Raw genomic sequence first — 21102 nt, forward strand, 5'->3', positions numbered from 1 at the left:
AAGAATTTCGGCGAGACGTGAAAAATTAGCTTCTATCGTGATGTATGGTATTCCAGTTATGTTACTTAAAAAGCAAAGGTTAACGGACCTTTGAAACAAAAGGCGGATAATTTCTTTATTGCTTTGCTCTTCCGTAAGAGTTACAGTGAACTATTTGTGCTCAGTGTTCTCCGGCAGATTCTATGAAAAATAGCACAGGTGCAATGGTTAACAATCACTTAATGTGAGTGCAAATGCTCAAAATCATCCCCAGTTTGAAGGGCTATTCCTAACAATGGAAGACAGCGATACTGATGATGCTGTGGACTTTGCCGATTCCCATTGCTTGGGCCGCGGAAGCTTTAGCAGCAAGACAAGCTTATCTTGAAACTGAATGAATGCTTTTTGAATAGTCAATTATCAACACCAAAAAGTGGCAGAATGATGTATATTCTTCACTGCTATCATGCTGATATGAACAAGCTAAATTTTAACCCTCAAATATTTATTTCTATGAATGGAATTCATAGATTAGATGTCATAATTGACATCTACAGACTAATTCATCTAACAGCAGCAGAATACACATTTCTCTCAAGCTCACATGAAGCATTTACTAAGACAGACCACATTCTGGGTCGTAAATCACATCTTCACACGTTTAAAAGACTAGAAATTGTACAGTGTCTGCTGTCAGATACAGTGGAATTAAATTACAAATCAATAACAAAAAGATAAATGATAAATTTCAAAATATGTGAAGATTAAACAACACACTTCTAAATAATACATGGGTCAAAGAAGAAATCTTGAGAAATTTTAAAATATTTTGAACTAAATGAAAAAGACAGCTTATCAAAATGCGTGGGATGTAGCAAAAGCAGTACTCAGAGGGAAATTTGTAGCATCAAATGCATCTATGAGAACAGAAGAAAGAGCTCAATTCAATAATCCATGTTTCTACCATAGGAAACTAGAAAAAAGAAGAGCGACTTGAATTCAAGTAAGCAGAAGGAAAGAAAGAATAAGAATTATACCAGAAAGTAATAAAATAGAAAATTAGTAGAGCAAATCAACAAAACCAAAAACTGGCTCTTTGAAAAGATCGATTGGATCACCGGAGCCCCTGGCCAGGCTGGCAGGGAAGCCAGAGAGAGGGCGCGCTGCGCTCCGGTCGGAACCGGGGCGGGGGGCGTCCCCCCCGGAACGCGGAAGGATGATGGCAGTGCTGTCGAGAGCTCCGCGCCCACAGCCCGACACCCTTGATGAAGGGACCACTTCCTTGAAGGGCCCAATCAAAGTTCACACAGGAAGAAGTGGATGGTGTCCACAGGCCTCTTTCCGTCAGAGAGACTGGTGGTTTCCACGTCTCGGATTTGGGGACTAATGCTGGGACGGACACGGGGGGTGGAGCTCTCGGAACGAGTGCTTGGTTTTCTGGGGGCCGCACCCGCGAGTGGAATCGTGGGATCACACAGTCGTTCCGCGTTCGGCGTTGTCACGGCTTCCACGCTGCTGCCCGTGGCCGCCCCCTCTACGGTCCCACCAACAGGGCACAAGTGCCCCCCTTCTCCACATTCTCACCCACAGGAGACAACAAGAAACGTGCTCTTCTTGTCTCTTTGGTCGTAGCTGTTACGCAGGAGTAAGGTGATGGCTCGTTGTAGTTTTGTTTTGTGTTTTCCTGATCATTTCTGACGCCGACCACCCTTTTGGCCGTCCGTGTGTCTGCTTTGGAAAGATTTCCACTTCATGCTTCAGCGCATATCTGTCCAGGTTTCCCAACGTTACTGAAGACACGGTCCTTTCCCCGTCGCGTGTCCTCTGTCATAGGTGAACCGACCCTCCGGGCGAGGGCTGGTTTCTGGCCTCCCTTCCGTCGCGTTCATCTGCTTGTCTGTCTTTTTGCCAGGCCCAGCCTGGGCTGACGGCTGTGTCTTTGCGGTGTGGTTTGAAACCAGCTTTGCTCATCTCTCTCAACGCTGCTTTGGCTCTTTGAGGGTTTGTGTGTGTGTGTGTGTGTGTGTGTGTGTGTGTACATGTGTGCGCGCACGTGTGTGTGTTTCACAAAGTTTAGGATTGTGTGTTCTATTTCTATGAAAAATGCCATTAAGTTTTTGGTAGGCCTTGTGTTGAATCTATAGGTGCTTTGAGTATATGGGCATTTCAACACTATGCTCCCAATCCATGAGCCTAGAATATCTGTCCATTTATCTGTCTCTCCTTCAGTTTCTTTCCAAATGTCATATAATTTTCATTGTACGGGACTTTCACCTCCTTGGTTACACTTATTCCTAAATATTTCATTCTTTTTCATGTAATTGTAAATGGGATGGTTGTCTTAATTTCTTTCTGATAGTTTGTTGTTAGTGTATGGAAACACAACTGGTTTTTCTATATTGATTTGTACCTTGCTGCTTTACTGAATTTGTTTATTAGTTCTAATAGTTTTTCAGTGGAGTCTTTAGAATTTTCTATATATAAGATCATGTCACCTTAAAATAGTGAAAATTTTACTTTTTGCATTCCAACTTGGGTGCTTGCGCGCGCGCTCTCTCTCTCTCTCGCTCTCTCTCGCTCTTTCTGCCTAATTGTGGTAGCTTAAGTCAGTATTGATGAAAGAATAGACAAACCAAATGGAGGGCCCAGAAACAAACTCACATAAATACATTCAACCGGCCTTTGAGAAAGGAGCACGAACAGGCTCCTCGGCGGAGGTTCCGAAACATCCGGACGCCCACGTGCACAGAAACAGGTCTGGACACAGAACTCACATCCTTCACATAAACGACTCTGGACGGACCAGAGACCTAAACGTGAAGGGGAAGCCGCAGGCCTCCTCGCAGATGACGTAGGGGCAAGCTGGGCACAGCGGCGCGTCTTCAGACACAACACCGAAGACACGATCCGTGAAAGACATCGCCGGTAAGCTGGACGTCATTAAAATGTAAAACTTCCGCTGTGCAAAGGGAATGTCAGAGCATGAGCGGGCAAGGGCAGGGGCAAAGTATGTTTACAAGACACACCTGCTGCGGACTGTTATCCAAAACAGACCAAGAATTTGTAAAACTGAACAATAAGAAAACAAACGGCCTGACATTAAAAAAAAAAAAAAAGGACTGAAGACCTTAACAGACACCTCATGAAGAAAACACAGATGGCGAATGAGCCCATGAGAAGATGCTTCAGGTCCTATGTCATCGGGGAAATGCAGACTAAAACAAGGAGACACCGCTGCGCCGCTGGAACGGGCCACGGTGCAGACACGGACCACACAGGTGCCGGGGAGGCCGGGGCGCGGCAGGAGGCTCGCTCGCTGCCAGCGGGAACGAGCGGCACTGCGGCCGCTTGGAAACGCAGTCCAGTGGTTTCTTACAAAAGTGAACATGCTCCCACCATGGGATCTGGCAGTCACGTTCCCTGGTGCACACCCAGCGGAGCCCAGCACTTAGGTGCCCGCAGACGGCCACACGGGGGTGCTTAGAGCGCTTTATTCCTCGTGGCCAAAACTTGGAAGCAGCCAGGATGCCCTTCAGCAGGTGATGGACACACTGTGGTCCATCCAGACGGTGGGATATCACTCGGCGCTAAAAAGAAATGAGCTATTATTGAATCTTGAAAAGACATCGGCAAACGGCAAGAGCATGTTTTGAAGTGAGAGAAGCCAATTTGAAGAGGCTGCCTGCTGCGTGATTCTGGCTCCATGTCCAGCGGAGACCCGACGATGCCGATGGTGATGGACCGGTGGTCGCCAGGAGAGGGCGGGGCAGCGGGGGCAGGGCCGCACTCAGGGGAATCCCGGGGCGGGGCCGCTGCTCCATAGGGCAGCGTGCTGGGGGATCGCCTCATTCCACACCGCCCAGACCCCGGCGCACGCCAGGCCGAGGGTGGACCCTCAGGTGCCCTGTGGGCTCTGAGTGACCGTGATGGGTCCATTCAGGCCATCCGGGGTCAGAACGCCCCTTTCTGCAGGGCGGCGTTGACGCCGGAGGCTGTGCTTGTTTGGGGCGGGGGCACTTGGGAAGTATCAGTGCCTCCCTCTGAACTTTGTCATGAAACAAAAACAGTTCTAAAAATAGTCTTTACATTTTAAAAAGCTTGTGAGAAAGATAAACAAGGATGAGAATTTACGTTCAAATGTAAACTTCTCTTAATACATACTGACAATAAGCTTATACACTTTCTAATATGAATCAATATGCAGACAACATTAATTATCCTCGGTAGCCTCACGTAAATTGGCTGCACAAACTGCAAGGAAAACACTGAGGGATTTCCCGTCTTCCGCTGGGAGGACAGGCGGTGGACAGCCGGCTGGGATGGGGCTGGAGTTTACGTGCCAGACATGCAGGCTGGGGCTGCTCACATTTCCTCGCCCTTGTTTTCTTCCAAGAGAAAAGTCAAATATTTTAAGATGTATCAACACTCAACTCATTCTGTGATGGTATGTTTTCTTGGTGCTACAATAATTGTTTACATCATCTGTTCCGTAAATAAGGCCTGTAAACACTTAACCACAAGTCTGTGTGTTTGTAAGCGAGCAAAGCACATACGGACGGGGGGCCAAAGCCAGTGTGCCCTTCACGTCCATCCCCCTGGGCCGGCGTCTTGCTTTGCCTGGGGGCCGCCGGAGGGGGCAGGGAACGTTCGAGTGGGCGAATGGGATCCTGAGACCCCATCCCAGCCTGTGTGGAGGCTCCTCTCACTGACGAGCAATTCGCCGGCGAACAGGGGTCCAGGAGGTCAGCTCGGTGCTGGCATTCTCGCCTGGAGGTGGAATCAGATCCCGCGCAAGCCTGCAGCAGCCCCGGCTGCGCGTCAGGGGCCGTGGGGCCACGGCACCTGTGCTTCCGACCCGCCCGCGGCCCATCAGCAGCCCCACGGCCCCTCCGCGGATGTGCGTGGCTTGTGAGAACTGCTCACAGAACTCAGGAAAACCCACTAACTCATTTATTACAGAGGCTATTAAAGGATAAGGAACAACCGCCAGGCGGAGAGAGACAGAGGGCGGGGGCCGGAACGAAGCAGCTTGTCCCGCTGGCGCGCGAGCCCCGCACAGCGACCCAGCGAGGGAGGCGACCGGAGAAGCCGCGACACAGGGCGGGGGCCTGGTTCCTCGACCTTGGGCAGAAGGGCTGAGAGCCGGCATCCGGGTGCACGCGGGCCTCGCCCCCCACTCGTGCCCGACGGGGTCATGGGCCACCGCGGCCGCGCCCACCGCCCGCGGGTCCGCGCCCCGAGGTCGGGCGCGAGGCTGACAGCGCCAGCCCTGCGGCCCCGGGGTGGCTCCTGCTGACAACCAGCCTGGCCCTTGGGTGGGACCCAAAAGCCACCTCATTAGTATAACAAGGGACACCTTTGTTACTGTCCAAATGTAGCTTGGGAGCCGGGAACCAGGAAGGGCCCCTGTGGACAAAGACCAACTATATCAGAAAACAGTGCTCTCAGAGCTGGTGCATGCAGCTCATACACGGCTCGGTCGTGGCGGGGGGCGGGGGGGGTGGGGAGGGCGGGGAGAGGCTCTGGGGACAGTTCTGGGCCTGGGTCAAGTTAGACCCAATCCTATTGAATTACTGGGGCTGAGAAATGAAAGCAGAAGGGGCAGTGGCTTCTGGCTGGGACACGGAGGAGCTAGAAGGAACCTTAACGTTTACGGCACCGTTTCCCTGCTATTGTACTGCTGGCACCGAGGCTGGGGCGAGGGCAGGCCTGAGGCGCGCGAGGTCGCAGCCAGGGTCAGAGGTCACGGCGGGGGTCAGAGGTTGCAGCTGGGGTTGGAGGCCGCTGGCCAGCTCCTCTGCCCCACCCCGCGCTGCATCCCTCTGGCATCTGCTCCTCCAAACAAACAACTTTCATTTGTTTTTCCTTCATAAAGGCAGGAAGTATCTGCATTTCCAAGGAAAATATTTATGTATTTTTGAAGTGGATTCTAAGACCCATTGGATTCACAAATGAAAACAAACACGCGGCGTCCGGCTGGCCTGTCGGGGGCCCCGCGCGGCCTTCCACGTGAGAGCAGGCCCTGGGCGGGCTCCCGGCGAAGACCCTTCCGTTGGATCCGGCACCTCGCCTCCGAAGGAATTCCTGCGCCTTCCTCTCACAGTCCTGCCGCCAAACGGTGGTCCACGCATGACCCAACCCCCGTCCAGCAATGCGTGGCGCCAGGCAGCAGAGGGAAAGCCGTAACGCGGTGTCCCGGTCCCTTTGATGGGAAGGCCCTGGCGGGCCGCGAGCGGGTCTAGGGTCCTGCCTTCAGTTCCACGCAGGACCGGGGACGCCTTTCTGCGACTGGCCAGCCTAGCCCTCCCTTCCCGTGTCCCTGCCCAGGCTGCGCACGGGGGCCGGGCACTGGGCCCCCCCATCCAGGCCACATCCTCCCTCCGGGGCCAGGCTGAGCTGGAGAAACCGAGGCACCGAGGGGTGGCTCGCGGCACCTCATAAACGCAACTCAAGTTGGCGCCCGGCGGCGGAGGCCCCGGGGCTCACGCGGCCCAGGACGTCACTGGGGAGGAACCGGCTCCTGGGCTCCACCCCCCTGTCAGGCTGGCTCCTTGGCTAACGTGAATTTCGAGGAGTCTCGGTAGCCAGATTAAAGAAACAGCAGTAGGTCACGTTGAGTTTAAAATTAATTACGGAATTTAACCATCAGTAACAACCACGACATTTGTCTCTGGCATATTTTCCAAAGGCCAAATAAAAAAATGTAATAAGCAGGAGCCACGATAAATATCGCAACGCGGTCCCCTCTCGTCCGGGTGATGCTCAGGCTCTGGCAGGATCTGTGCGACCCGGCCGTCGGGAAGTCTTCTGCTGTCCTCTCCTCAGAAGCCTGCGCTCGCGTTTCCAGCCCAAAGAGAGCCTCTCCACTCCGCCACGGTCACTGTCCCCGACGGCCGACCCAGTCGGCCAGGGCAGAGGACAGAGGTCAGTGGGGCTTTGGGCCAAGGCGGCCGGTCAGGTTCTCCTCTGACCCCGTCCATGAAGCGGGAGCTGGATGAGCTACGTTGGCCTGGAACCCACTCCACAGAGTCGCACTCAGCCGGTCACGGGCCACCAGGCCTGGGGACTCGGGGTCAGTGCCCAAATCCGGTGCATGGGTCAGTGCGGCCGGCGCGGCGGCCCGGCAAGTGCCCCCCAGCTCGGCCGGAAGCCGCCCGCGGGCGAGTTAGTGACTTCAGCAAGTGTTTTTGTCGCAGCGGAACTTCAGCCTCCTTGGCTCTGCGCCGTCCCTCCCGAGCCTGGAGTAGTTACTCCGCTTCCACGCCGGTCCCTGCCCACCGCCACCTCTCACCTGGAGACACAACGACCTCCTCCCTCGCTGGACGCCCTGCCTGTCCTCTCGTCACCCGCGGCCGCTCTCAGGCGGCAGGAGGCAAGTGCGCCTGCACCTCTGCAGGGCGTGCGCCGAGCTGCTCTGTCCGCGGCCGCACCCCGGCCGCAGGGTGGAAGCGAGCACCAGCCCCGACCCAGAGCATCATCTCTCGCGGGTCCCCAAGGTGTCCGGAGTGTCACAGGGACGCGATAACGAAGCTGGGGACCCCGGCTCTGTGCTTGCGGGCCGGGCCGTGATGCGCGGTCCCCAGGCCCTCACGTCGGGCTCCCCAGGGCCTGGCTGACCCCCGGGCCTCTCGGCCGGTCACACGCCCAACGGGCACGCGCTCTTGTCGTGTGGCTCGGACAGGGACGCCTGCTCGTTACCAGAGAACATCCAGTGGCCTGCGTCAAGGTGAAGGAGTCCTCACGCCCGCGGCTGGTCCAGAGCCTCCCACCTCACGGTGACACCGTCTGGCACCTGCCTTCCCCTCGGCAACAGTAACTCGAAGCCTGGGCTGGGGACCCCCCCTGGTCCCCGCCCTCGCTGTCCCCCGTGGGCAGACGCCTTTGAGCACCGGGTCCTGGGTCGCTCGACGCCCAGGGGCCACACCTGGGACAGTGGCCAAGGGCTTCTGTGCCCGTGCCCAGCAGGCTTCTCCGGTCCGTGGATGAGGGGTCCTGCTGGACCGTGTGACGTCTGCGTGGGAGACAGTCACATGTGATCGGCGGACACATCCCCACAGGATGGGCGGGAGGGGCGTGACCAGGACCCGCGGCCGCCGCGGGGGGAGGAGCCGCGTGGGCCCACAGGTGGCCAGTGAATGTCACGTAATTTTCAGAGGCCACGGACTCTGTTCTTCCTCTGACTCCTTTTCAACCCTTTAAACGTATAAAATGGACTCCGAGGTCACGGGCCATCTGAGCCCAGGGGGCCAGCAGGATTCGTCCGACCTTGGCCCAGGTCACACGACTGAATCGGGCTCTTCCCACCGCGCGCGAAGCTTCCACGGGGCAAGGGCACAGAGAGGACCTTCGCCGCCGGGGACGAGTCAGGGCCCAGCTGGTGACAGCTTCGCACGGCCGGCGGCACCGCGGCTGCTGGCAGTGACCCCGCAGGTTCTGGGGTGGAGGTGGGGGGCAGGAAAAGAGACAAACCATCAGACCTGCAAGGAAGCCTGGGGGTCTCCGCTTAGAGTTGGATGTGAGAGGCGACACTCGAGATCCAGAACCAGCCCTTTCGGGGGGTGTGCTGTAAAACTCCCTCCCTGCGGAAGTTGTGCAACGTTCCCCAGGCTCCCCGGGGCAACGGCTGGCCTGGGTCTGAGCCAGGCCCCGCATTTCCGCTTCGCCCGCGACGCAGGCGGCCCTGGGGGCTCCTTGTCCCCTCAGCCGCGTCTCTTCGACTCGCTGAAGAGGAGACACGCTTGTGGCTGTAAAGCCAGCGAACCTCTTGCCTTTATTTAACCTCCTGCCCTGGAAATGAACCTTTCTCTGGCTCCCACGTGATCCCACCCGGCCCACACGGGGCTCTCCGCGCACGGTTCTCGGAGGGGCACCCGAGAGGGAAGGGGCCAGGTGGCGGCGCAGCCTCACCGCCGCCCTGCGCCCCAGTGTGAGGGGCGCAGGCACCCCCGGGCGCAGGCCCGGCCCGCGTCCTCCACCCCGACCGCCCGGCCGCCTGCCGGTGACCTGTGGGGCGCTGTCCTCGGCCCGGCACCCACCGCGGGGCGAGAGCCTGGCTGCGCCCGCACCCCCGCGCCCAGAGTCACCCGGGCCCCTGTCCCCGGGAGCTCGCCCTACGAGTCGCTTTTGCCCAAACCCTCGTCTCAGGCTCTGCGCCTGGGCAGCCGCGCGAGCCATGGGTCACAGCGGCATCCTGACGTCCGGCCCCTGATGGCCGCGGGCTGACCTTGAAACCCGCGTCACCAGGCGGCAGTTTCCCCAACATCAGCGCTGCGCTCACCGCGGCTGCCCCTGGGATTCCCTGGGACGTGAGAAAGAAGGGGCCACAGCCCAGAGCACCCCCCCCCCCATTCAGCCAGGCAGGGGCAGCCTCCGCGGCCGAGGGGCGGAGCAGCTGCCGAGCCGCAGCTTCGGTCCCCAGTCGCGCTGCACGTCCGGCCGCGAGGCGGGTCTGGGCCGGCAGGTCTGGGCCCGGCCCGAGGCTCTGCGTCCCGGGCAGGCCCCCGGGGGGATGCGGCGCCGGCTCTGCCGCCGGTGGGGGGGGGGCAGCGGGGGCGGGGAGGGCGGCTGCGGGAGGGCCCTGGAGTTAAGAGGTCAAAATACGGAGGTCAAAGTCCTCAAAGTGAGGCCCCGCGGACGGATGGTGGGGGCCCGAGAAACGAGGGCGGCTGCTTGTGGCTGGGCGCGTCCCGGGGTTCGAGCAGGAAGGGGGCGTCCCCTGGCGGGGGCCACCCCTAGGGCTTCTCCTCGACCCCAGGCCAACGCCTGAGGGTTCCGTCAGGGTCAGGGGCCTGGGCCCGAGGAGGCCCCGCAGGTGGCCCCGGGTGGGGGGTCAGTTGAGGAGAGGAAGCCGCAGACCTGTTCGCGGGGGGAAGGGTGTGGGGGCGGAGGCTTCTGCGTGGGCGCGGCCCTCCGGGAACCGCCAGCGTGGAGACCGGGCTCCGACCTCGCTGTGCTCTGTGCGCCCCGCACGGTGCGGCCAGCCCGCCCCGAGGGCAGCAGCCAGGGCCCGGAGGCGGCACCCGCCCTCGGCGCGCCTGCCTGCCCGTCACCTGCCGCGGGACCCAGCCCACGGCGGCCGTGTCTGGGGCCACGCCGGCCCTGTGACTGCCGCTCTCCACGGGGGGGCGCCGTGCACCCCGGAGCGGAGAGCAGAGGCGCCGCGCCCTTTGCCGCCGGCACCGACCTCGGCTGGCGCCGCTGCCGCCGCTCTCAGGCGCCAGGCTCGGGCGTTTCTGTCGAATTCCCCAACTTTATCTAAAATGCGGCGCTTTAGGGACGGCAAGTAGCTCAGTTAAGAGAAGGTTCAGGGAGGTTTGTGTGCTCAGTCCTTGGGGAAACCGCCTCGGCGCCGCTCAGTTCGGCGCGTGGACGGGATGGGCGGCGCCCGGCGCCGGAGCCGAGCCTGGGAGGCTGCGGACAGGCCGGCGACTCGCTGTCACGTTGCTGCCCAGGCGACCACCGGCCCCTTTTCCTGCAGAGAGAGGACATCGCGTCTTCACAGTGTCTGTTCTGGGGACGTCATGGTTGTTGCAGTCGCTGACTGGCGACTGCGCAGCGCAGCGAAGGTCTCCAGGCTCCTCTGCGGCTCCGCCGCGGCCGCCTCCCTCCGTCGCTTCCGGGGAGCGGGGTGGGGGCGGGGTGCAGCAAATCCCCCCGGACCCGGGCCATCTGCCCGCACAGCCCCGGTCTGCAGATACTTCCTGGGCCGAGACCCAGCAGGGGAGCAGGTGACGATGGAGGCCAGTGGTGCCCGTCCCAGCCACCGACTCAGGCGGGCGCCTCCGCTGCACCAGCCGCGGACGGGCCGCTCACCGCACACGGGCACGCGGAGGGACACACTGTCCCCCTCGTGCGTCCCCCTGCGAGACAGGGACCGGGGCCTCTGCCTGTGACAGACGCGGCCCTGAGGCGCCGTTAACCAGGATGTGCCAGGGGGTGTTCCTGAGCCCCAGTCTGTGATGTCCCCTGTCCCCTCTGTCCAAAGCACTGCCATTCATTGAGCACCCGCGTTGGAAGGCCCCTGTCACCCCGTGTCACCGTGATGGTCTCGCGGTCACGTTCGGCTGATTTCGTCTCCGAAGAGGCAGTATTTTCGCCTACAACAGGGGCAGCCAACCGAGGCCCGCGGACCCGATCCCGCCCTTCTGATGACAGCGTTTTATGGGAAACCACCTCAGCCGCGCGGTCCCACGAGGCGGTGACCCTCTTTGCTGCCCAGTTGTGACAGGGATGGTGGGGCCCTCAAAGCCGAAAGTACGTCCTGTCTGGACAATCGCAGGTGGTGGTCCTGCGATGAAGTTCTTTCCAAAGAACCGGCTGGTGGCATTAGGCGGCTCAGGTCACGTTCACTGTTTAGTCCTGTGGACACAGGGCCCAGCAGAAGGAACACCTGGCGGGGTGAGCTTCGGAGGGTGAGCGAATGGGCGCAATAATTTATAGTTTCGATTTGAACGTGTCATCTGAACGTCCCGAGGTGGGCCTGACTGTGATGTTGTTGTTACGGAATTACGTGCTTATGATTTTGTAATAAAAGATTTTGTCATAAAAATGGGTGTTCTTTGTGCCGGACCCTGTCTGGTATTTGTTCGGTTCGGTACATCTTTATCAACGGCCCCCCTCCCAGAAAAGGCCGGGTCCGCCTGCGGGGATGTCCGTTCCGGGAGGACCCACGGCGCCCCGGCGAAGCATGCTGGCTGCCGCCCCTTTGGACCCGTGCCGCCACGCGGGGAGCGTTCAGTTCTTCGGCCGCGCCCCCGTTCCATTCCCAAACGGGGTCCCAGCCAGGCGGCAGGTCCGGGACGGTCACCCGATTTCCCACCTCCCGCAGCGGAAAGGACCCCCAGGACCTTGGCCGTCCCGGGACCTGGGAGGCCCGGCTGCGCGCTCCGCTTCCGGCTTTATCTCGATCTGGAGGCTGGCGCAACCCACAGGTAAATTACAAGCCACTGCGAAGGTTCCCACCAGCCCTCTGGCCTCGGGCGCTTTCATCTGGGCTCCCACTCTGAGGCCCTCGTCTCCGCCAGGGTGCGGTGGCCGCGGGCCAGGCCCAGGCGGCCGGCACCTGGACGCATTTTCCATTGGAGCCGCAGAGATGAACGTTCCCGCTGCGGCAGATTTTCCATGGCAGCCCTGCCCCGTGAGACGCGGCCCCGGGCCAGCTGCTTGAGAGGCTCTCTCCTGCCTGCTCCAGCCTGGGGTGGGAAACAGCGAGGCTCAGGTGGCTTCTGTTTATTGGAAAGGAACCTTCAGTTAAACTGGAAACACCACACCCTTTGAGGACTATTTTCCTTCATGTTTTGTTTTTGCTTTTTCAGTGCCGAGTGCCCACAAGCTCTGGGCACTGAAACCACAGTTTCAGGACAGGATTTCAAAGGAAGAGGCCATCACATTTCTCCTGGTTGGCTGACAGCACAAGAATGTTTTGCCTGAGGCCCTCCCAGGAGAAAAGAAGTTATTCTCTAGTCATAAAAATGATAAAAAGAAAAGAAACAAACCCCCAAACAATGGGAAGTCTCTTCTTCAATACACTGGAGCGTCTTTAAATGAAACAGTGGCGTGTCCTACGTGGGCTGGAGTGGGACGGGGGAGGGGCCCACGGCTCAGAACCCTCCCGCGTGGCAGCCGCGGTCCACACTGAGCTGGAAAGAGGCCCACGGAGGAGGCTCTGAGCCGTCCCCCTCGGCTTCGGCGCGCCAGAAACCGGCCCCGTGCTCGGCGTCCTGCCTGTCACATTGGGCCCCGGGGGGCGCGGGGAAGCCGCTGGTGCCCCTCCACGTGGAAGGGCAGCCTCAGAGGCTGCGACGTCACCCAGGACACGGTCGGACCCTCCCCACCAGCCCAAGATAATAACACCGAGCACCGTGTTCAGTCTTCCGGGGTTTCCAGTGTAAAAAATCAGTTAATTAACGATTATTACCTGTGTGAGGTAAGCGGAGATGATTATTATCCTAATTTTACAGACAGAGTAAATGAGAGTGGTGGAGGTGCCAGGAGAAAAATTAAAATTAACGAGGTCCTGGATCACAGGCCTGAGTGGCAAGGACTTTAAAGAGCTTGCTCATAAAAAAAGAAACAACAAAAACACAAACAAAAAAACCAAACAACCCAACCTGTACAGTGAAACTTGAATATTGCAAAACAGACTTTCCAAATTAAAAATGTTCGATTTATTAATGAAACCAGTGGCGGGATCCTGTTTTTCATTTATGAGTGGAAACCGCTAGCTTCTCTGACTTCATGCCTGCCCGTCCGTCTGTGGTGACTGGCCCCCAGCTTTGGATGAGGGGGTTCCAGGTTTTCGTGGGTCTTCACTCTTCAAATTGTATTCCTTGTTTTTTTTTCTTTCTTAGGAGTAACCAAGGGCCTCTAATGCTTTAGAAACCTGTCCTAGAAATGCGTTTGGACTGTGACACTCTGGGTCAATTGCTTTCGGCGAAAGTCCACCGCGAGCCAGCGTCCAGCATGGCAGGATTCTGCTCAAATTTAAAGGTTTGACCCACTTTAGAAACTGCACCGTCGTGTGATTTAGCTCGAGGAGGAGGGTCTGTGGTTGCACAAGTCATTTTGGATGCATCTATTAAAAAGAGCTTTTTGTTGCCTTCTCACACGCGTTTTCCCTTTGCCTCAAGCCAGTGCGCCAGGGACGGGGGGAGGGTGACTGGCGTTGTGGGGGCGGCCTCCTCCCGGAAGGCGGGTGCCCGTGTGCTTCGCCCGGCGCCCTTCCTCTCTGGGGTCTGAGACCGTCCCCCGCCCCTGGCCCAGGAACAGGCGAGTGCCCCAAAGCAGGGCCTGCACTGCAGCTACCGGGACAAGGAGGCTCTTTCGAGTGGGCTGGGCGAGCCAGTGGGGTGCAGCCGCGCAGGCCCCTGGGGAGGAAGCCGCGCAGAGGGCAGCGGGCAGGTTCACGGGGTCGTCTACGCGTCCGTGTGAACACCCGCGGCCGAGCGTCCGTAGCGTGTTTGTCCCTAGCTGTTGTGGGCACACGCTGAGGAGGGGGATTGCTGGGCCCTGCGGTCAGGCCCCACGGCACGTGCTGAGCGACGGCCAGGCCGGGGGGCAGTGAGGCGGCCGCTGGCAGTCCCCCAGCCGCGTGAGAGGGTTCCAACTTCTCCGAGTCCCTGCCAGCCTTCCTCGGTCAGTCTGTCTGTCTGTCTGTCTGACTTTCACTGTCCTAGTGGGTGTGAAGTGGGGCCTCGTGCGAAGTCTGCTGGTCACAAGCAGGCCGTGACCCGGCCGCTCCTGCGGGAGTTGGTTGTGCAGAACTCAGCATAGACCCTGTTTTGGGAACAGTGTCGTAAGTGCTGGTGCGACCTGCCAACCAGCTGCCCTGGGATTCCGGCTCCTCATGCAGGGGTGGCGACCTGGGATTGGGCCCCCGAGCCGAGCTGGCCTGGAGCAGGAACGGGAGGCTGTCCCTGGCCAATGTGAGGCATCACGTGGGCGCGATGCCACCGCTCTGCGATGGAGCTAGGCCTGAGCAAACCGTGCCCCCAGCACTGGCCCGGCCGTCCAAAGTCCTGCCCTGCGAGCCCCGGCTCCCCCCGCCCCCGCCAGGCTCTGCTCTCCCCTCCTCGCCTGTCTTGGGTCCTGGGCCCGCTCCAGCGGAACGAGCGCTCCCCCCTCCCCGACCCGCTCCCCGGGCCTGGACTGACCACCCTCCTGGGAATGGGCTGCTCTACTTGCCCAGTCCCCTGTCTGTTAAATTCAGCCACTAAAAAATATGCTGACATTCTAGGAGGTTTTTTTTCCCCCGATACTAAAATTAACCAGCGAGGAGTGGCTCAGACAGACTGTCCTTTGCCTGAGGAGGCCCAGGCCGCCCCATCACCCCACTCTGTGGCCTCAGCTTCATCCGCTTCGGGTAGGGGTGAGAGGGGCATCTCTTAGAGAAGCCGCGCCCACGTGAGCACTAACCTGCACGGGGGGCTGGGCTTGCGGCTTGGAACCAGCTTGGTCTGAAGACTCGCCCACTGATGTCCACACCCCTTTGCTGGAAGGACGTGTTTCCTACCCACCCGCCCAGACCCTGCCAGTGGCTTCACAGACACACCCAGGGAGGGCTCCTGCCAAGCGCGCCCGCTGCGCCAGGGCCAGTGCGTTACGCCGCACGCGCCCCCCCACCCCCCCCCCTCAGAGGAGTGGGTGGTTGGAGGGTCAAAAGATAGTTCCCCCCCCCCACATGGACAGCAAGGGGCCACCAACGCGGATTAAGGGGCACTGTCCAGTGACAGCTTCTTAAAAGTCAGTGCCAAACAAGTGACCCCCAAACAGCAAAACAGCAAAGGCGGGGGGCTGCGCAGCCACAGAAGGGGCGCAGCCAGAGCAAAGGGGCAGCGCGGATGCTGCTTCCAGGCCCGGAGCTGCGCGGAGCTCGGAGTCCACTTCCCGCCTCACTTAGGTCACCCGGCCGCGGAGGTGAATCCCCCCACCGTCTTCCTTCAACGCCCAGGGGCGTTGCTCCAGGCGCCGGGAGCGCACCGCCCTGGTCGCAAAGGCCCAGGTTCGAGGACGCTCCAGCCCGAATTTGGGCCAGCAGCGTCAGCGACTCCTAGAGACGCTGCGGACACGCCGGGTCACCGCTGCCCCCGCGCTACAGTCTGAGAATCTCTGCCGCACACGACCCCGCAGGGCTCCTTTCGCCTCGTCCCAGCCTGAGCTTCCCACATGGTCGCGTCAGGTGGGGACCAGGCCGCGGACCGGGGCGCAGGGCCGGCGCTGGGGCCAAGGGCTCCCAACTGTCCCGGCCGGATTCCGCAGCGACCGTAAGTGCGGGCGTAGCGGCCCCAGCGGTTTCCCGGCCGCCGCCGGCCGCGGGGCGGGGGTGGGGAGGGGGCGGGGGCGGGGCGGGAGGCGGACTACAGGGCGGGCGGTGGTCCCGGAAGGGGCTCCGCGACGCCGGGCGGGCGGGGCGACGGCAGCCGCGGCTCCGGGATCCGCGAGCCTCTCTCGCTGGAATTTGCCTCCGGAAGCGAAGAGCGCGAGCGAGCGAGAGGCATCCCCGGAGAGGAGGCTGCCGGCTGCCGGCTGCGTCGCGGGGGCGCGGCCTCTCGGCGACCCCGGGGCCTCCCCGGCGCGGCGGGCGGGCCGGGCGGGCCAGGCGGGCGGCGCCGGCGGGATGTGCGTGCGCTCGCGCTCGCGCAAATACGGCGGAGGAGCCCGGGGCCTTTTCCGAGAAGTCTGCCGAGTTGGGCTCAGTCCGCGGAGAGCGCGCGCGCGGCCGGGTCTGCGCTCCTTGCAGGGCGGGCGGCAGGGAGGGCGCCGCTCGGCGGCGACCCCGGCCCGGCCCCACCATGGGCTTCGAGCTGGACCGCTTCGATGGCGACGTGGACCCGGACCTGAAGTGCGCGCTGTGCCGCAAGGTGCTGGAGGACCCGCTGACCACGCCGTGCGGCCACGTCTTCTGCGCGGGCTGCGTGCTGCCCTGGGTGGTGCAGGAGGGCAGCTGCCCCGCGCGCTGCCGCGGCCGCCTGTCGGCCAAGGAGCTCAACCACGTGCTGCCTCTGAAGCGCCTCATCCTCAAACTGGACATTAAGTGCGCGCACGCCGCGCGGGGCTGCGCCCGAGTGGTCAAGCTGCAGGAGCTGCCGGAGCACCTGGAGCGTTGCGACTTCGCCCCCGCGCGCTGCCGCCACGCGGGGTGCGCCCAGGTGCTGCTGCGCCGCGATCTGGAGGCGCACATGCGGGATGCGTGCGACGCGAGACCCGTGGGCCGCTGCCAGGAGGGCTGCGGGCTGCCCCTGACACGCGGGGAGCTGCGCGCGGGCGGCCACTGCTGCGCGCGGGCCCTGCGGGCGCACAACGGCGCGCTGCAGGCCCGGCTCGCCGCCTTGCACAAGGCGCTCAAGAAGGAGGCGCTGCGCGCGGGCAAGCGCGAGAAGTCGCTGGTGGCGCAGCTGGCCGCGGCGCAGCTGGAGCTGCAAATGACCGCCCTGCGCTACCAAAAGAAGTTCACCGAGTACAGTGCGCGCCTCGACTCGCTTAGCCGCTGCGTGGCCGCGCCGGCTGGCAGCAAGGTAAGCGCGTGCCAGACCCCCGTCCCAGGCCCCGGGGACCCAGGGCACCTCCCCATCTCGTCCCTGGGGCACTGGGATGCCACGAGCTTCCCAGAAGCATCCCCGCCTCCCCCTCCTCCCGCCACTTGTCAGCTGTGTCCCCGGGAACAGGGCGCTGAGTCAGCCTGAGCTTGTAAACTCAGGTCCCTCCAGATTACTAGGCACGTAGGGTGAAATACGGTACAGCGGCTTCAGGAGGCTGGAAGGACTGGAAGGGGCCCACAACCAGGGAGCGGAGCCGGCACAGGGTCCAAGGTTGGCTGCTAGACCAGCCAGGGTGCGTTGGGGGAAGCCTTCTAACCTCTTCTGAGGTGGGAAAACGTGGTCCCTACACCCGTGACCCACAGGGGACGATACTGGCGCACAGGGTGAGTTAGGACCTGCGTCCCGGCTCAGACACCTCGGAGGGGGCCCGGAGAGGGGCCTCGGCAGGGAGGGCTGGGCTTGTGCAGGGCCCGGCCGGCGCCCGCGGCTGACCTTGGGCTGCTGCTGACCGGCTCTACAGTTGGAATCCGTGCCCCCTGGCGCGGGGACGGGAGATGAAGCCCAGCCCGGCACCCCTGTGCGGCTCCTCCGGGGAGTCCAGGAAGCCTGCAAGGGGCCGACGCCGGGCCTGAAGCCGTCCTGGGGCGGAGTCCGGTGAATCTGAACTGTTTCAGGGTCCGGGCTTTGTGCTGCCCGGCTGGGTGGCCTTGTGGCTCGGTCCAGGTGCTCCAGGTTTCCGGAACGTGCAGCAGCTGCTGTCGGCCGTCAGGAGAGGAGGGCCTGGCTGGCGCTGTGCCCGGCGGGGGTGGGGGCTCCGGGCTCAAGGCCTGGCCCACGATGGTTTTCGCCCACTGAGCCCGCCCCGCAGCCTGGAGGCGGCGGGAGCCCAAGTCTGGCCTGGGTCCTGTGCTGCGCCCGGCTCAGCTGTGCCGTCCTGGTCACATGAGGCAGCTGCGATGCTTCTCGTTTTGTTGGTGAAGAAACGGGGTCTGCGGGGGGGCCGTGCTGGGCCCGGGTCCTAGCCTGTCGGTGCCAGAGTCGGGTTCTGAGCCTGCACGCGCCCCTCTCCGGCGCTCCTCGCGGCTGCCGCTGCCTCTGGGTGTGGACGCCAGGCCCCTCAGTGAGTGACGGCCTGCGCCGGCCGCCCAGGATGGCGCGTTCGTGCCTCATCAGTTTGATTCTCTGAGTCAGGCGGGCGGGCAGGCCAGAGAGGTCGCAGAACTTGCCCGAAGGCGCCCAGCAGCTCAGGGCAGAGCAGGGTCGGGTCCTGGGACCCTGGACACTTTGGCCTGTGGTCTTTGCTGTGGGGTGTTGAGCAGCGTCCCTGGCCTCGACCCGCTGGATCCCTGTCAGCATCGCCCCTCCCCCGCTCTGAGTTTTGACAACCAAAAATGTCTCCAGATATTGTCCAGGGTTCTCTGCGGGGGCGGGGGCAGGGGCGGGGGCGGGGGAGGGGTTGCCCCCTGGGAGCCAGGGTTTCCTGATGGCGGAGGCCATGCTTTCCGTAGCGGGGACAGTGAGCTGGGGCTCCGCTCTCTGGTCGCCTGTCCTGCGGCTCCGCCAAGGGGAGCGTGTCTGCCCTGCGGGCCCCAGGCCAGCGTCTGCCTCCCCCGCCCCGCGTCTCCCAGCCCCCTCCGCGGCCCACACCAGGCCGCAGGCTTCCCCCTCTGCCGGCCCCGCCTGACTGTCAGCTGCGGCCCCAGCAGCTGGCCGAGCTGGGCGCAGGGCAAATATTTACAGCGCCGAGCTCCCCGGGGGGCACAGGCTGCAGAGGCCCTGGGAGACCTGAGCCGCCCCCGGGGCAGAGCCCGGCCCGCAAGCGGCGCCGGTTCCGGGCGCAGGAGACCCGCGCTTCGGCCGTTCCTGGCGTGACCTGGCCGCCTGCGCAGTTTCCAGTGACGCGTGTTTATAAATAAGCCCTTCACTCCCCGGGTTTGACGGCCGCTCATTGTGAGGCCTGTTTGTTATTTTTCGTGCCTTTCTGTTTTCTTTCTGGGGTGTTTGGGTGAATTCTCTCTGAACCAAAAATACGGCACTTGAATCAAAACTGGATGCTTTTGATGCTCTGAGCAGCGGGGGTGTTCAGCCCGGGCACAAGACGTCGCTTTCGGGGCTCACAGACGCTCTGCCCCTCAGGCCCGCGAACGCCCCGGCTCTGCTGGCTCCTCCTTTGGCCTCAGCCCCTGGGCCCCGGCCAGGCCCGCGGAGCCGCTCTGGCCCTGGTTAACCCTCAGCGGCCCTTGCTGCTCCTGCTCAGGCTGCTGAAGGGCTTGTTTACTTCCTCGGGGGGGCTCTGCCGCACTGGATGCGGTGTGTTTTCCCCAGGCCGGAGGGGCTGGCGTCCCTCGGAAACTCCACGCGCCACAGTTTTGTTTTTCACAAGCCGTGGTGCGCACATCTCCGTCAGGGGCTGAGCTGGATACGAAACACTCGGAAGGCTGTCGGTACCAGCTCCTGCGGGCCAGGCCTCGTCCCCTGGAACGACCGGGCATCGCTGCCCGTCCCTCAGCTGCCCGGTGGCGCAGGGTTTGCGGGCGCCGGCCTCAGGCTGAGCTGGAGCCAGCTTCTCCAGCTGCCCTCCGTCGGCACCGCCCGGAGACATTGTTAACACGGACGCCCGCACCTGGCTCCGAGGTTCGGACCCGCTTGGGGCGCGGCCTGTGTCTGGGACGGCTCCAGGGGAGGCCCGTCCGCCCGCCGCACTTCGCGGCCCCTCAGCGCGTGGAGGGCGGGCTCCGGACGGGCACGTGCGGGGTAGGCCCCCTCGTGGCGTCTGTGTCGCCACGGCCCTTGCCAAGTGCCCGAAGGGAGAGCAGGCCGCGCGCCAGAGCCCCGCCTGCCGGACAGTGACGTGGGCCGGGAGTTGGCGTCAAGGAGCGAAGCGCAGGAGGGCGGCGCGGGCTCGGTGACGCTGCGCGTGCGTGAGCTTTGTCCCCGCCTCGGTGTCCTGCCCCCACTTCCACCCGCCCTGGTCCTCAGAACACAGGCGTCCGGGAGCCTGGTGGGCGTAGCTTCCTGGGACTCGTCTGTGACCCTCTGCCCTGCTGCCCCCGCCCCCTCTGCCCATAAATCCTGATGATCTCCCTCCGACACAGGCGCGAAGGCGTGCTGCCCCGCGGACGGCCACCGCCCCCGCCCCAGCGTCCCCCTCCGGGCCCCGGCCCTGCTCCCCGGGGGCTGGCGGGTTCGGGCATGTGCCGGGGCCGGGGTTGTGTAGCACTGTGCTGAGCGCCCCACCTAAACCGGGGGCGGGGGCGGGGGCGGGGCAGGGGGGGGCTCGGCCTGGGCCCAGCCCTTTCCGAGAGGCAGGGGCCTCAACGGTCCTGGGTCGCCCGCGTCCTGTTTGCGGGTGTCCCTGACCTCCCTGTTCATTCCCTGCAGGGCGAAGAGACCAAGAGCCTGACCCTGGTCCTGCACCGCGACGCCGGCTCCCTCGGCTTCAACATCATCGGCGGGCGCCCCTGCGCGGTACGTGCGCTGCCGGGGGGCGGGGGGCTGCGCCCCGGCCGTGGCTCCCGTGAGGGGAGACCTGGTGGTTTACGTCGCGTCCCCACACGGGGGGTTCAGTGTGGCTGTTTCCTACGGTGTCATCGTCCTGGTGACGCGGCAGCTCGTTCCGCTGCCGCATTCGGGGTGACGCCTGCTTGTGGGGCAGGGGCGCCGCCTGGCACGGCCGGGGGGCCCGCAGCTGGGGACGGCCGTCCGGCGGGTCGTGTGCTTGGCCTCCTCCCACCGCGACTCCGGCCCACTCGCCTTAGTCCCTCCTCGGGGAGGAGGGGCCGAGCCCCTGAGGGCTTGTCTCTGCGAGGACAGGTCTGTGCCACCCCCGGGGGCCCGGGCGGGGGGCGGGGGGCAGGGCCTCAGGTCCCGGTGGGACGGCCTGAGTGTGTGTCATCTCTCGCTCGTTTCTTTTGCTGACCGTCTCATTTAATAGCCTAACAGGAAACTAGTCCAAAGGAAGAGAAAATCTAGTTGGTTTAACGAATGCGCATTGACCAGGGCTGTTTGCTGTCAGCCAGAGCTTGCGTCCCTGCGGTCAGCGAGTTTGTCCTGGGGGGGGGGGTCGGGGAAGAAGCACAGAGAACAC

At 62.4% G+C, this 21102-nt stretch overlaps 1 protein-coding gene across 2 annotated transcripts in view; it reads left to right on the top strand.

The window, feature by feature from the left end:
• The first annotated feature begins 16177 nt into the window (after nucleotides 1-16177).
• The window catches only part of PDZRN3 (PDZ domain containing ring finger 3), a 95374-nt gene continuing 90449 nt past the window's right edge, over nucleotides 16178-21102 (top strand). Inside the window, exons 1-2 of one of the 2 annotated variants that reach the window (XM_054594839.1) lie at nucleotides 16178-16991; nucleotides 20397-20483. In XM_054594839.1, coding sequence (XP_054450814.1) covers nucleotides 16269-16991; nucleotides 20397-20483 — 810 coding nt within the window. In that variant the 5' untranslated portion in view covers nucleotides 16178-16268. The remainder of the gene's footprint in view (nucleotides 16992-20396; nucleotides 20484-21102) is intronic. The other variant, XM_054594840.1, reaches the window with a different exon arrangement.

Source organism: Pteronotus mesoamericanus, unplaced genomic scaffold (assembly GCF_021234165.1).
Source record: "Pteronotus mesoamericanus isolate MK-2021 breed Mesoamerican mustached bat unplaced genomic scaffold, CSHL_Meso_final scaffold_533, whole genome shotgun sequence".
Lineage (NCBI taxonomy): Eukaryota > Metazoa > Chordata > Mammalia > Chiroptera > Mormoopidae > Pteronotus > Pteronotus mesoamericanus.